The sequence below is a fragment of the Pleurodeles waltl genome, chromosome 3_1, assembly GCF_031143425.1.
Source record: "Pleurodeles waltl isolate 20211129_DDA chromosome 3_1, aPleWal1.hap1.20221129, whole genome shotgun sequence".
Classification (NCBI taxonomy): Eukaryota; Metazoa; Chordata; class Amphibia; order Caudata; family Salamandridae; genus Pleurodeles; species Pleurodeles waltl.
Window position 1 is genome coordinate 156,669,572 of NC_090440.1, and position 15,441 is coordinate 156,685,012.

General features: G+C 42.2%; 1 protein-coding gene across 2 annotated transcripts in view; it reads left to right on the forward strand.

The window, feature by feature from the left end:
* Positions 1–15,441, forward strand: part of SCAPER (S-phase cyclin A associated protein in the ER) — a 2,262,878-nt gene that overhangs the window by 1,006,894 nt on the left and 1,240,543 nt on the right. For both annotated transcript variants that reach the window (XM_069222023.1, XM_069222024.1), the window contains exons 19-21: positions 2,433–2,514; positions 10,846–10,998; positions 11,347–11,454. In XM_069222023.1, coding sequence (XP_069078124.1) covers positions 2,433–2,514; positions 10,846–10,998; positions 11,347–11,454 — 343 coding nt within the window. The remainder of the gene's footprint in view (positions 1–2,432; positions 2,515–10,845; positions 10,999–11,346; positions 11,455–15,441) is intronic.

Below are 15,441 nucleotides of genomic sequence, written 5' to 3' on the forward strand. Positions count from 1 at the left end.
GCCTGATGCCTGGGGATATTTCTAAAATAAGGAATCTGCGATTAGAAGTCTCTATCAGATCTGGAGATTTATAAGGTGTGAACTTTTATTTGCTGAACTTCCCTAATGATTTTGAGACATTGTACATTGTTAATTTACAATGTCTGGTTGAAACACTTAGGAATGTTGTAACTCAGTGTGGTTGTTACAATAGCGCTAAAGTTGTGCATGTTTCTGCTTTTCTCAGTAATTTATGTAGTGCATTTTACCAAGCTACGTGGATTGACCATCCTCATCAGTTTCTAATACCTACCTGTCAACTTCTTCATTTAAAATTGTGGGTTATGTGAGATCTTTAAGAGTACGATGAGTAGAGAATGAACACTGTTTTGAAGGGTTTTCAAAGGTTAAAAAGTGGATGACCCCATTAAAGTGTATGGAGGCATTTTGTTTGGTATGCGGGTGAATACGGGTGAAAATTGGGTGACAGTCACCAAATATAGGTGAGTTCACAGATGTGCTCATGCTGGGTCGTGCATGGTGAGAAAGGTTATACTCATCACTTGATTTGTGATAGAACATTGGGTATAAGTGTGGCTTGTTCACTTACTTCCAATCCCTGTTCACCCTTCACGCCACAGGGAGAGAGAGAGAGAGAGAGGTTTCCATTTTATTATTATTATTATTAACAATTTTTAATATAACGCCTGGGGAGGTGATGGTTGAGTGGCCCGGTTGGGGCCTGCATGACCACCCCAGCAATTTTGTTTAGGTAGCTCTGGGGAGGTGGTAGTGCTAGGGGATTGAGGGGTGGGTGGCGGTGTCTTCCCCCCACAGACGCGCACACATTTTTTATTAGGTAGCCCTGGGGTTGGGGGGGGGGGGTGTCCCCCTAGCCTCCCTGAACCACCCCAAAAATAACTTTTAGGCAGCCCCGGCGAGGTGGTGCATGGCATTGGGTTGGGTAATTATAGGGGGCTGGCCACGGGGCCTAGTCCCAGCGGTCAACCCCCGCTGTTCATGGCTGAAAGCTGTGTGTGGTGCGGGGTTGGGTGGTTATAGGTGACTGGCCAAGGCCCTGCGGCCAAGCTACGCCGCGCACGGCCTTCGCCCTTGCACACAGATGGTTGGATTAACATATATTAATTAAAATTACTTTACACTAAAAAAAAAAAAACATAAAAATTCACTGAAAAAAACAAAGGTTACAGGGGCGTTATAGTTAGGCTCACATTTAAATGTGCAAAACCATCAAAATTCAGCTGTTGTAGTTAGTTATTTCAGATAACTATAACTCGTAACTAAAACTTGCGCTCTCGCCATGAACTGTTAATTACTCGCATATTACAGCACTCATGACATCTTCGATAACATAATTGATAATATCAAAGTAATCAATTTAATATTTGCAGTAACATTTTCGAGGAAAAAAAATGTGCATGATGGGGTTGTGAGTTATAGTTACCTTAAGACACGAGTTACACTTACTTGAAATAACTCTAACTATAACAGCTGAATTTCTATAGTTTTGTACATTTAAAATGTGTGTAACCTTTGTTTTTTTTTTTTATGAATTTCTATGCTTTTTTAATTCTATTTACTAACTATAACGTCCCTGTTTCCATAGAAAAGAGTGTCTTTTGACTTGTCTATATCGTTGGCACCGTTTGACAAATCTTCATGAAATTTTCCAAAAAAGCGTGCTGTAATTCTTGTTGCGCATGGACAGTTTTGAGGTGATCAGTCAAGCGGGCCAGACAGCAAGGGGGGCAGGGGAAAAAAAAAATGTGCTTTTCCCATGTTAATTCCCTTAGGAGTTTTGAACACGACTACAGCCCGAACCGCTTGACAGAATTACACTAAGTTTGGCAGCAAGGTAGGTTTCGGTATGCAGATTACACTTTTGGATATTTTGTGTCAATCCATTCAGTACTTTTTGAGATATTAAAGGGGAAATAAAGTTGTATATCTAGGGCCACGGATCTGTCTCTGTGACCTTGCGATGATAGTGGCGAATTCGCTAAATCGCCCGCCAACAGGAAAGCTGTGATGTGATATTGAGAGATATATAGCGTTTGATAGCTTTCTGTTATTAAGGCCGAAGTGGAGAAATGTCACTACTTGAATACTTGAATTTCAAAAAGGTTTACATTATAATGCTATCGCTTTTCTTGTAATGCGATACCTTTTCACTTCTCTTTCCTATAAAACCCTCCTTGTAGGCCATGCAAGTCACATTAATGCTGCCTTGTTACTGCAGTGCTATATGAAGGAAGCCGCTTTCGATGTGCCATGTTCCTACTGTTGCTCACAAGCAATCTTCATACTCGATGTATTGAATTTACTGGGCTACCTTGACACTGGACTGAATTATTGTTTGGTTTTCTGAAAACTGGAAATTCTGATTGTTTTTCCTTGACTGGATAAATGATCTATACTTTGTCTTATTTCAGGGATCGAGAAGAAAGACTGGCTGCACTCACTGCAGCTCAGCAAGAAGCAATGGAGGAGCTCCAGAAAAAGATTCAGCTTAAGGTATTAAGGACACACATAGCAACTAAGTGCTTACTTTTTAATAATGCACACTAGTAATTGACGGACGGTTACACCTCTTCTTTCTGAAGGACTAATTATATCCCACGTGTTTTTGCCATTTATTTCTAGTCATTGCCCATCTCGACTGTATTAAGGCTTTGTAAGCTTAGCTGAGCATGAGCTATGTCAAAACGTGTCATGTTAAACATCGCCTTTAGCATTGTTTGAGTGACTGTGACTTTAGGTGTGCAGTGGTTTTACTGCAGTGTGTTTACTTCTTGTTTACTTTGGCATGATCATCTTCTGCATGGTGGTTGCCCAACAGCCCCTTTGAAATGCATGTAATAACTTCCTTCCTAATTGATATCCCAAAGGATCTGGTGCATAACAGAGACCCTATTTTGCCATGCTTGAGAACCAGGGAGTCCCATGTTGCTATTATCCAAATTCTGGGAAGCCCCACATTCAGTTGCCCACCAGCATTGGGGTCAGCATTTTCTCACACTCATCTTTTTGGTCCATTGTTAGAAAAAAACTGCATTAATTATATTTAATTGACAACATACTGCCTTGTATGTAAATGGACTGTGGTCAGTGCATGCATGACCTGTACCTTTTTAACTTCATTCTGCCAGTGTGTTTTGTTGTATGACCATAAATGCTGGGTGAACTTTCTAGGACTTTTTATTTTCGGCATAGTTGAGAGAATACATTTCCTTTTATTGTCTGGTTGCACACTTATGATGCCAAGGCAGACCTGTGCTATTACAGTAGAAGATCTGCCTAGGAATATGTTCGCCTTCACATGAAATTGCTTTCTCGATTCTTGTTTCATTGTGTTGGCATAAGTATAAGTGTATTTTACGAAAAACATGGCCCTTACTGCTTCACTGGTTTTGGTAGCCAATTATTTTGCAACGTTTGATCTCTGTCGGCACTGAAAATTTTCACTAAAATTGATTTATCTTGTTTCCTTTATTTATGATAATTAGCTGATCAAAGCTGTTAGAAATCCCCTAGATCAAGGAAATATTGATCAAGATAGAAACCTGATTTCTGTACTTTTACTCTTTCTTTCAATCCATTAATTTACAAAGGACAATTTACGTCTGACTCTTTTCTGAAGGTTGCTTACTTTTACGCTGTAGTAAACTCCACCCACTGCGCAAACCTCTAGTGTGAACGGAGAGGAGCAGCATGTTGCATCATATAGGTGCCTAAAGTAGTCCACCTCACTAATGCACCAGAGAGTGCCCACTTGAGACAAGTTAGAATCCATCCTAGCCTCGGTGAGTCTACACCTCAGCCACGTGTTAAAGACCTACAAATAAATACTTGAATGTCACCGTGCATTAAAAATACTTTGAGATAAAAAGCCATATCTGCCTTCTTCCATACCCGAGCCCCAGTGAAGAGCATCTGAGCCTCAAGAGTCTAACATACAGGTTTCTAAAGCTGGTAGAAGGCTCAGGTAGGAAAGATGCGCAGTAGAACCACATAGTTGCCTGCCTTATCACTGAGATCACATGAGCAACAAACAGGAGTCAGCTGCTCAACAATCTAATGGAAAATCTGCTTTTTTGATATGCATAAGCATGCGTTCTGGGCTTCTTTCTGTCTGTACTATTGATAACCTCATTATTTGAATTAGATGCTCTGAAGATTCCCAGTCTTTGAAAACAAAGACCTCAAACAGACTACAATACCGATTACAGTATAGAATGAAATAGTCATGTTATTGAAACCTCCATCAATATGTTACCTATTTTGGTCTTAGAATAGTGATGTAACTGAGGCTTAAGTCAAAAATACATCTGGCTATGATTTTTGAATATTTAGTAATAAGACTTTTTTTATATCACCTTTATTACTACTCTTCTAATGTGGTCAAGCACTGTAAATGTAGCTATTACTGCTCTCCATGCTTATGGTACTCTCTCTACTGTCTTTGAAAAGATAGAAGCCTGTGTTGACCTTGAGGGGATTACATTTTGCGACCTGCCGTTCATGGGATGTCAATGGCAGACGTTTAGCTCACTGAGCCATCTTGTCACTCTCGCACAATAGATATCAATTATTGAATGGCCTATGCACTTACACAGCGCATTTTGTACTCTCAACTGCAGTGGTCTCTGTTTCTATGTGTGTTTTTTCATATTTAATCCTCAATCTGCCAAGATACATGAGAACATTTTAGTAAGTGAGCTAGTATTTTGGACCTGAATGCTTTTCTCTAGGAGTTGACGTTTTAGTCCTGATTTATACAAGTAACACCACTGTTGCTTGTATACGTAACACACTGTTATGTTTTGCATCCACAAATAAAGTAGCTCTCAGTCTATTAAGCGGTCCTTAAATGGAGCTCATATTCTAGGTGATTCTCCAGGGGGTCTCCTTGTTAATGGCACTTCTGGGCTACAACCTCAACTTTTCACTAGTTTTCTCCTAAGGTGAAAATAGGAGGATCTTCACCATGAAAGATGCCTTCCTAGAGGCACTCCTGCATCTCAGAAAGTGCTTTTTCTTTGCATGACCTATGCCTTTCAGATAGAGGCGAGTACTCCAGTACTATTATCCCATATTTTGTACTACGAGTGCTTGTTAACAGCACATTTTGAAGTATGTTTTGTTGTATTGTTTATGTTGTTGTCGGGCTCGCGCTGGTTAGCACGAGCCGGAGAACAAAGGAATGTGAGGGAGGAATGTTGGGGAGTGCGAGGAGACGGTTGGAGAGCAGACCGGAGGCGAGGAAGTAACTGGTCTGTGTGCTGCGGCCGGGTTTTTTTTTATGTATTGGAATAAATTGAATTTACCAGTTGAGACCACGCTGCTGGAGTCCGTTATTTCACCTAAGAAGATTCACAACAAATTTGGCGACGAGTTGCGCAGCCCCGGCTTCCACGCATATTGATGTTTCCTCTCCGCCTTGCTGAACTTGACTGCTGCTTTAGGACCTATATTTTTTTTTCTTCGTGTTTCATTTTGTTTGGTGGTTCCTTGGCGAGCGGAGCGGCGCGAGCAAGGCAGCGCGAGCGTCCTTTAATCTACGGACGCGCATGCTCAATGTGCGTTTCCTTGTCAACGTCACGGAAGCGGAGCACCATGACGCGAGCGTCTCCAAGGAGACGGAGACGCTAGCCAGGTCATCTAGAGAGGTTCTCCGCACGCTGCGTAACACTGTGCGATTTTGGGTGGTACAGCGCATTTGGTATATAAAGTAAGACTGTGCTACAATGTCAGTGTAGAATCTCTGACAGCTATTCTGTCAAACTTCGGTTTTTTTGGATTTATACTTGTTTAAGTGACATAACATAATTACTTATGGCTTCAAGTAATTTGAATTTACCACCACCTCAACCTTTCATACCTGGATCTAGTGATAATTCCACAAAGTGGCAAGAATGGCGGGAATATTTTTTAAATTACATTTCTACGTGTGATGAAGAAAATTATTTTTCTGCCGATAAAAAGAAGAAAATTCTATTACATTGTCTGGGACCGCTTGGTTTGAAAACCTACAATAGAATTGAAAAGAAGCATAGAGAGCATGGTGATGTTTTTTGTCATGCTTTAGAAGATTTAGATAGATACTATGCTCCTACTGTTTGCGTTGGTATTGATCGTTACAAATTTTACCATAGGAAACAGGAGAAGGAAGAAACCATTGAGGAATATGTTTCAGATTTAAAGAATTTGGCTTTAACATGTAGGTTTGGTGTCTTGCACGATGAACTTATAAGGGATCAGATTGTTATGCATGCAGCAAATCGGCATATACAGGATTGTTTATGGACTAAAAGAGAGTCGTCTTTACAGGAAGTCATCGATGTTGTTAAAAAAGCAGAACTGACTGGAAGATGTGCAAAAGCGGTTCTACAGGGGAGTAAAAAAAATTATGACACGTGTCCTGGATCTGACATTCTTGTAAACAATATTAGGGAGGTTAAGTATGGGTCTGACAAGTTTTCAAAGAAAGACGACACCAGTAAAAATAAAAAGCAAACCAAGAAGGATTTTAGTAAAAAGAATGTTACATGTTTTAGATGTGGTTTGATGGGTCATTATGCCAACGATAAAAACTGTCCTGCCAGGAACCAGAAATGTTCTGGTTGTGGCATCAGTGGTCATTTTGTTAAAGTTTGCAGGAGGAAAAAAGATTTGGCGATAAAACTTTTAGAGAGTGCAACGGACTCAGCTTCTTCCTCTGACAGTGACGACAGGAATATGTGGGTACTCAATGTAAAGGATCATGAATCTTCAACACTGGATTTTCCGCTGAAAAACCCGAAATGCGACATTTCTATTGGGGATATCACTATCACTTTCACTGCTGACTCTGGTTCGCCTTATACTATTGTAAATGAACTGGTTTGGTTAAAAAAAATTGAACATGTTATTGGTGGGGTTCTAGACAGTCCTGATATCTCTCCTAGAAGTTTTACTGGAGAGCCAATCCAGTTGATAGGGTACAAGAAATTGTTATTTTCTTTCAAAGACCGTAAGGCAGAATGCAAATTGTATGATTCTAAGACTGGACCTTCGGTTTTAGGCTGGTGGGATCAGGGAGCGCTTGGAATAGTCCTAGATCCAAACAGCTTGGAACCAGTGTCCGTTATACAGGGTGGTGAGATGAGTGATGCAACTATTAGGGATTTGTTTCCACGAGTATTTTCGGGGACTATAGGCATGTTAAAAAAATTCCAACACAAAATCATACTTCAGGATAACGCTGTACCGGTAATACACAAGGCCAGGAATATTCCCATAAGTATTAGAGACGAAGTGTCTGGAGAATTAGACAAATTATTGCAAGCTGGTATTATTGAGCAGGTGGAATCATCCGATTGGATTTCGCCATTGGTTGTAGCGAGACGTTCCAATGGCAAGTTAAGATTGTGTGTGGATCTTAGGGACCTCAATAAAAATATTTTGGTAGATCAATTTCCATTACCTAAGATCAGCGAAGTGTTAGCACTTACTAAAGGTAAAGAATGGTTTACCACAATCGACTTGACTTCAGCGTATCACCAGATTTCTTTGCATCCTGAAAGCCGTAGATTGACCGCGTTTATTACACCATTTGGGTGTTATCAATTTATTAGGGTGCCATTTGGGTTGGCATCTGCGGCTGCTATGTTTCAAAGGCTGATGTATAAATTATTTTGTAAGGTGCGTGATGTATTTTTTTTTCAAGATGACATATTAATTATGGGAGATACGAGAGATAATCACAATGCCAAAGTTAGAAAAGTTCTCCAGGTGTTGGAAGATAATGGACTTACTGCAGAATATAGCAAATGCAAAATTGCTAGGCGAAGTGTCACATATTTGGGACATGAAGTTAGTGGTAATGGCATCCAACCTAAAGCTAGTTTAATACAGGCCATTAAAAAATCACCTGCACCTACAAACAAGGATGAAGTTAGGGCGTTTTTAGGCTTGGCAGAGTATTATGCCAAGTTTGTCCATAATTTTTCGCAAAAAACTTTTCCCATTAGGCAATTGCTTAAGAATAGGTGTGTATTCAAGTGGTCTGTGGAGTGTGAAAGGGCTTTTGAAATAATTAAGAGACATTATTCAGGCACCTGCTCTACAAGGATTTGACCCAAACTTGCAAAGCATTGTTACTACGGACGCTAGTAGTAAGGGGTTGGGAGCTGTACTCTCACAAATGAATGAGAATAATGAGGAATGCGTAATTGCATTTGCTTCCCGTTCGATAACTGATGCTGAAGCAAAATATTCGGTCATAGAGAGGGAAGCTCTTGCATGTTTGTGGGGCTTGGAACATTTCAGGGCATTTGTTTGGGGTACTAATGTCATTTTGCGGAGTGACCATAAACCACTCACCAAGGTCTTAACAACTAAAGGTTTGTTCAAGGCTTCACCACGAATAGCTCGGTTATCTATAAGATTACTAGATTATAAGTATGAGGTATGTGCCGGGGGTCAAGAATAAAATTGCTGATTTCCTAAGTAGGATGCCCCTTGTTAATACGAAAGATAGTGTGGCGGGTTTGGAAGATTGTTGGGTAGCCGATATTGTACAAGATGTTCAGGGTATTACTGATGATGAATGGGATAAGGCTGTGGAGGAAGATCTAGTTTTAAACAATGTTCGAACCATGTTGTGTGAAGGATGGCCTCATAAAAAAAATGTGGATGAGAATTTCAGACGATTTTGGGAGGTGAAGGATGAATTGTCTGTTGAGGGGAACAAGTTAATGCGTAATGGGAAATTAATACCTCCTGAAGTACTTAGAAATAAGGTTTTAGATTTGTGTCATGACGGCCATCTAGGTATATCCAAAACAAAAAGTAAAATTAAACAATTGTATTGGTGGCCAGGAATAGATGTGGCTGTGGAAAGAATGGTAAGAGAATGTTTTTTATGCAATGATTCAGAGAAGACTTTATCAACATTTAGACCACCGCTAGTTCCTATTAGGTGTCCTGATATGCCTTGGGAAAAAATTGGTTTAGATATTGCTGGTCCTATACATGCAGATGGTGAGTGCAAATATATAGTGGTGATGTATGATCATTTTTCTAAATGGCCTGAAATCAGTATCATGACCAAGGTTGATTCTGGTTCCATTGTGAATTTTTTGGATATGGTTTTCCTAAGAGAAGGTTTCCCCAAAGCTGTAGTTACGGACAATGGACCGCAATTCATTTCTGATAAGTTTAAGAATTTTTTATCGAGGTGTGGCATTAAACACATAACTACGTCCAATTATCACCCGGCTGGTAACGGTGCTGTTGAGTGCTTTAACAGAGTGTTGAAGAACAGCATACAGCTGGCAGTAAATGCAAAACTAAGTTGGGAAAAAGAAGTTTGGAGAACTGTTTGGTCATACAGGACCACACCTTGTAATTCTACGGGGCACTGTCCTTTCGAGATTATGAGGGGAAGAATTCCGTTATGGAAGGATAACATTGGTTGGATGAAGGATGGTAGGAAGAGTGGTTGGACTGTGGAAGGTGTTAGGAACAACATTAAAATGGCGCAGACGCGTTCAAAAGGAAACTATGATATAAAACACAAGTGCAAAATGGTGAATATACAAATAGGTGATTTGGTTAGGGTGAAAGTTCCAGGTTTCAAAAAATATGGAGCGGGTAAATACTATCCTCCTTTGAAAGTTTTGAAAATTTTGTGTAATGCAGTGCTTCTTGAAGATGGAAAAGTGTGGCATTTAAGCAGGGTTTCCCCATATAAAGGAGAGGGGAAGAAGAGTATGATTGGAACTAAATGGTTTGTGGATGATGAGGTTAGTAATGACATGTCCTCACAATGTGAGGTTCCAGTTCGACATGCCAATGAGACGCAGGTGGTTGGAGGCAACGGAGTTTCTATGCGAAGTGATGAGGTAACAGAAAAAAGAAAAAGGAATGTTCAAGAAGAAGGTATGACAAGCTTAGAGAGTAGATTTAGTAGGTGTGGCAGGGAAATCACAAGACCACGAAAGTTAAGAGAATATGTATGCAACTAAGTCCAAATTCATTATACAATTAAATAGTTAAGATAGGATTTTGTAGTCATTAGACATTGTGGGGTATTGTTGGAATAAGTAATGATGCTGTTTATACTTGATATATATGGAAAAAAATATATATATATTTTTAGTGTAAGGGGAAAGATGTGTTGTATTGTTTATGTTGTTGTCGGGCTCGCGCTGGTTAGCGCGAGCCGGAGAACAAAGGAATGTGAGGGAGGAATGTTGGGGAGTGCGAGGAGACGGTTGGAGAGCAGACCGGAGGCGAGGAAGTAACTGGTCTGTGTGCTGCGGCCGGGTTTTTTTTTATGTATTGGAATAAATTGAATTTACCAGTTGAGACCACGCTGCTGGAGTCCGTTATTTCACCTAAGAAGATTCACAACATGTTTGTGTTATAAATAAATGGAATCATACAGCTGTGGACTAGATCCGATTCTGTAATCCATCAATACATCTGTGGCGTATTTCTGGTTCCGATTTCTATGGGGTTCTGTTTGTGGCAGACCCCAGATCAAGGCCAGATGTGGTGGGTAGTGTCCTCCGTTACGCAGGTGTTTTATACACAAGTGTGAAGTGTTTAGTCGTGGCACCAGACAAGAGTCAGTAACTGTAGCATCCACTGCAGAATCCGCCCCCTCTGGGCAAAGCCAGCTCTCATTCTTCTGCTCTGGATCTCGAGGATAGGAGTAGAAAGATGTGCTCTTTATTAGCAACTCTCCTGAGACCTACCCCGAGAGGGTCACTGAGGAAACACTCTCATGCTCATCTTCTAAGACTATCCGGTATATTATGAGTACATTAAATGTGGTGTCTGTGGGTTTCTTTCCAGCACGACGAAAGCATTCGAAGGCATATGGAGCAAATTGAACAGCGGAAGGAAAAAGCTGCCGAGCTAAGTAGCGGAAGACATGCAAACACAGACTATGCGCCCAAGCTCACACCGTACGAGCGAGAGAAGCAGTGCACCCTGTGCAGCGTCATGGTGAGTCAACGCCTGCTGTATATTGAGGCTGTTCTCTCCCTCCTACCTCAGATCCCTGGTAGCAGCGTTAGCCTCTGCAGCAACCCTGCCCACCCTCACTTCTGTTCTTAGAATGCATCCTGCAGTCCCGTCATACCACACGACACGTGCCACATTTATTCTGAGTCATAAAAAGAGTTCTCTAGGTACTAGATTGTGCGGCAAAGCTTTCACTTGTGTGTATGTGGCTCCAAAACCTTCTGTCAAACACGGGGTCGCTACCAAGAGTGGATGACATTTGAGTCTGGTAATGAATTAGTAGCAATAAATAGATGCCAAATGAAAGCTCCAGCTTTATTCTGATTTCAGATTTCATCCGAGGTTTACCTGTTCAGTCATATTAAAGGGAAGAGGCACCAGAACGCTGTTCGAGACAATAGCAGCATTCAAGGGAGAGAGCTGTCCGACGAAGAAGTGGTATGCTTTGTAACTCATCCTCTCCATGTCCCTGATTTGTAGTGCTCTAGTATACATTTTGTGAAACTGAAGGAAATGTCTACACATAAGGAGCGTCCTCTTACCTGCTGTGTTCCTGTATCACTATAAAATGATTTTCGTTCATGGTTAGCACATCAAGAGTTTCTATCAAAGTTTTTGTATTTTCACCTTCTTGAACAGCATTTATCAATCTAACCTTCGGTATAATCTGTAAAGCCTTTTCTGTTCGGCTAGCTCCCGTGCCCCCACTCAGGTATTCATCCTAGTACTCTAGGGTTTACCACTAGACGCCCTTCATTACAAGAACCGCCATCACGTGCTAATTCAGGAGCACACGCATGCCTGCATCCATGTGCAAACACCAGACAGATGTTCCCAGAACACCTTTTAGCAGGCGAAACGTAAAATGTTGTTGTTTTACAGCAATAGCCTCCATTCCGACCTGCAAGCTCTAAATGATTTGTCAATGCCACACTGGGGAAAATCGAACCCCCGAGTATCCGTATTTTCCCAGCGGTATTACCTCCCATTAATGAACCAGTGTTATGTAATGAAAGCTTAAAATGTTATCTTAAGAACCGTTTGCAGATGAGATGCATTATGATCGTTCTGAAAATCTAGCATTTGCTTAATTTATTTTTCTTTGTAATACCGATGTATTCAGTGTCAGGGCGTATATACATTGAAATATAGTCTCTTGTTTGTTAAATTTATCGTCTGTTATTTGTTAAGTTGTTTATAATTTGCAGCATCTGGGCATTTGTGTTGAACATGCCATGTGAGCACTGGAGTTTTTAGGAAACTGAGAGCAGACATGAACGAATGCTCTTGGTATATAGTGCTTTTATGTACTTGACTAGGCTAAATTGAGTTTTAGAAGCAAACCGAGTGAGGAGCTTTGTTATACTGGCTATGCTTCTGAAGAACGAGGTGCAACAGCTTTGTAGAGATGCCCAGATGTGCAAACTCATTTTTAGGTCTTCCCTAACAGACCGCCCAAGCTGTCTGCTTGCGAAAGACCTACTGTGAACTTTCAGCCCTCCCAATGCTTCCCATTGGTTGGCTTCATTGTGACTCATTTGCTTGCTTCTTATTTGATGGCTTGCCTTTCTTATTGTTTATTCCTCCCCTGCAGCATAGCCTCTTTACGATACTTTTAATTGACTGACTTGTATCCTTTCACTTCTCATGTTTAGGGTACTTATTTTTTTCTTTATCCTTCAACGCTTCATGAGGTCTTGAGTTGCATGTTTTTGTGTTCAGAGATGCCTTGACAGTTCAGGCTAGACTGTTTCTAGTGGAACTGGTCCAAGGATAATTTGCATATGCCTCGGTGTAATCTGAGGTGGTATTGTGGGCAAAAAAACGATTTGTTGGAATGCTACCCGAGCGATTGACAGTGGTTAGACTATTTGCAAGCATTTCTCCCATCACTTTTTTGTATGTTCAACTATTCCTGTAGGCTCATAAATCTGCTTCTTGGGCTGCCCAAGGGGACCAAATGGCTGAATTCTGTGAAAAGTAAATTAGGCCTTGGCAAAATCTATCCGGAGTTTCCTGAGTGAAAAGTGTTTGAAAAATAAGCTGTTTATAAAGATGAAAAACATTAAATTCACTGTACAGTTTTGAGATACCATAAGATATTTTTTGCCTTTCCTCCAGTACTTAGAAATGTTTTCCATTTTGCTTTTTTAAACAGTACTTTACTACAAATCTAACAGCTTGACACTCAAATTATAAAAGCGAGATATTTCCTTTGCCAAAACTTGGTGCGTTTTGATATGTGCTGAACTGCTTTCTACCTTTACTATTGAGTCAATTGTTGGTTGATAAGACGAGAACTTGTACTTAGGCACTTTGGATACCAGATGTCTTGTTCACATTTTTTCTGAGTTCTTCCTGTGTTAGGGGATGTGGGATGGAGTGGAGTTATGCTGGACCCTTTCATGGCCGTTTAGCTTAATCGTGCCTCAGAAAACCTTGCCCAAGAGAGGATGAAATTAAATTGTGTATTTACCTATGTAGGAAAGTACCATCTTGCCTGGCATGTTACCCCCATATTTCACTGTATATATGTTGTTTTAGTCTATGTGTCACTGGGACCCTGCCAGGCAGGGCCCAGTGCTCATAAGTATGTGCCCTGTATGTGTTCCCTGTGTGATGCCTAACTGTCTCACTGAGGCTCTGCTAACCAGAACCGCAGTGGTTATGCTCTCTCTGCTTTCCAAATTTGTCACGAACAGGCTAGTGACTAAATTTACCAATTCACATTGGCATACTTGTACACCCATATAATTCCCTAGTATATGGTACTGAGGTACCCAGGGTATTGGGGTTCCAGGAGATCCCTATGGGCTGCAGCATTTCTTTTGCCACCCATAGGGAGCTCTGACAATTCTTACACAGGCCTGCCAGTGCAGCCTGAGTGAAATAACGTCCATGTTATTTCACAGCTATTTACTACTGCACTTAAGTAACTTATAAGTCACCTATATGTCTAACCTTCACCTAGTGAAGCTTGGGTGCAAAGTTACTTAGTGTGTGTGCACCCTGGCACTAGCCAAGGTGCCCCCACATCGTTCAGGGCAAATTCCCCGGACTTTGTGAGTGCGGGGACACCATTACACGCGTGCATTGTACATAGGTCACTACCTATGTACAGCGTCACAATGGTAACTCCGAACATGGCCATGTAACATGTCTAAGATCATGGAATTGTCCCCCCAATGCCATTCTGGCATTGGGGGGACAATTCCATGATACCCCGGGTCTCTAGCACAGAACCCGGGTACTACCAAACTGCCTTTCCGGGGTCTCCTCTGCAGCTGCTGCTGCTGCCAACCCCTCAGACAGGTTTCTGCCCTCCTGGGGTCCAGGCAGCCCTGGCCCAGGAAGGCAGAACAAAGGACTTCCTCTGAGAGAGGGTGTAACACCCTCTCCCTTTGGAAATAGGTGTGAGGGCTGGGGAGGAGTAGCCTCCCCCAGCCTCTGGAAATGCTTTGATGGGCACAGATGGTGCCCATCTCTGCATATGCCAGTCTACACCGGTTCAGGGATCCCCCAGCCCTGCTCTGGCGCGAAACTGGACAAAGGAAAGGGGCGTGACCACTCCCCTGACCTGCACCTCCCGGGGGAGGTGCCCTGAGCTCCTCCAGGGTATCCCAGACCTCTGCCATCTTGGAAACAGAGGTGTTTGTGGCTCACTGGACTGCTCTGAGTGGCCAGTGCCAGCAGGTGACGTCAGAGACTCCTTCTGATAGGCTCTTACCTCTCTTGGTAGCCGATCCTCCTTCCTTGGTAGCCAAACCTCCTTTTCTGGCTATTTAGGGTCTGTGCTTTGGGGAATTCTTCAGATAACGAATGCAAGAGCTCATCAGAGTTCCTCTGCATCTCCCTCTTCACCTTCTGCCAAGGGTTTGACCGCTGACTGCTCAGGACGCCTGCAAAACCGCAACAAAGTAGCAAGACGACTACTAGCAACCTTGTATCGCTTCATCCTGACGGCTTTCTCGACTGTTTCCGGGTGGTGCATGCTCTGGGGGTAGCCTGCCCCCTCTCTGCACCAGGAGCTCTGAAGAAATCTCCCGTGGGTTGACGGAATCTTCCCCGTGCAACCGCAGGCACCGAAAGACTGCATCACTGGTCCTCTGGGTCCCCTCTCAGCACGACGAGCGTGGTCCCTGGAACTCAGCAACTCCGTCCAAGTGACTCCCACAGTCCAGTGACTCTTTAGTCCAAGTTTGGTGGAGGTAAGTCCTTGCCTCCCCACGCTAGACTGCATTGCTAGGTACCGCGTGATTTGCAGCTGCTCCGGCTCCTGTGCACTCTTCCAGGATTTCCTTCATGCACAGCCAAGCCTGGGTCCCCGACACTCTAACCTGCAGTGCACAACCTTCTGAGTTGTCCTCTGGCGTCGTGGGACTCCCTTTTGTGACTTCGCGTGGACTCTGGTTCACTCTTCTTCCA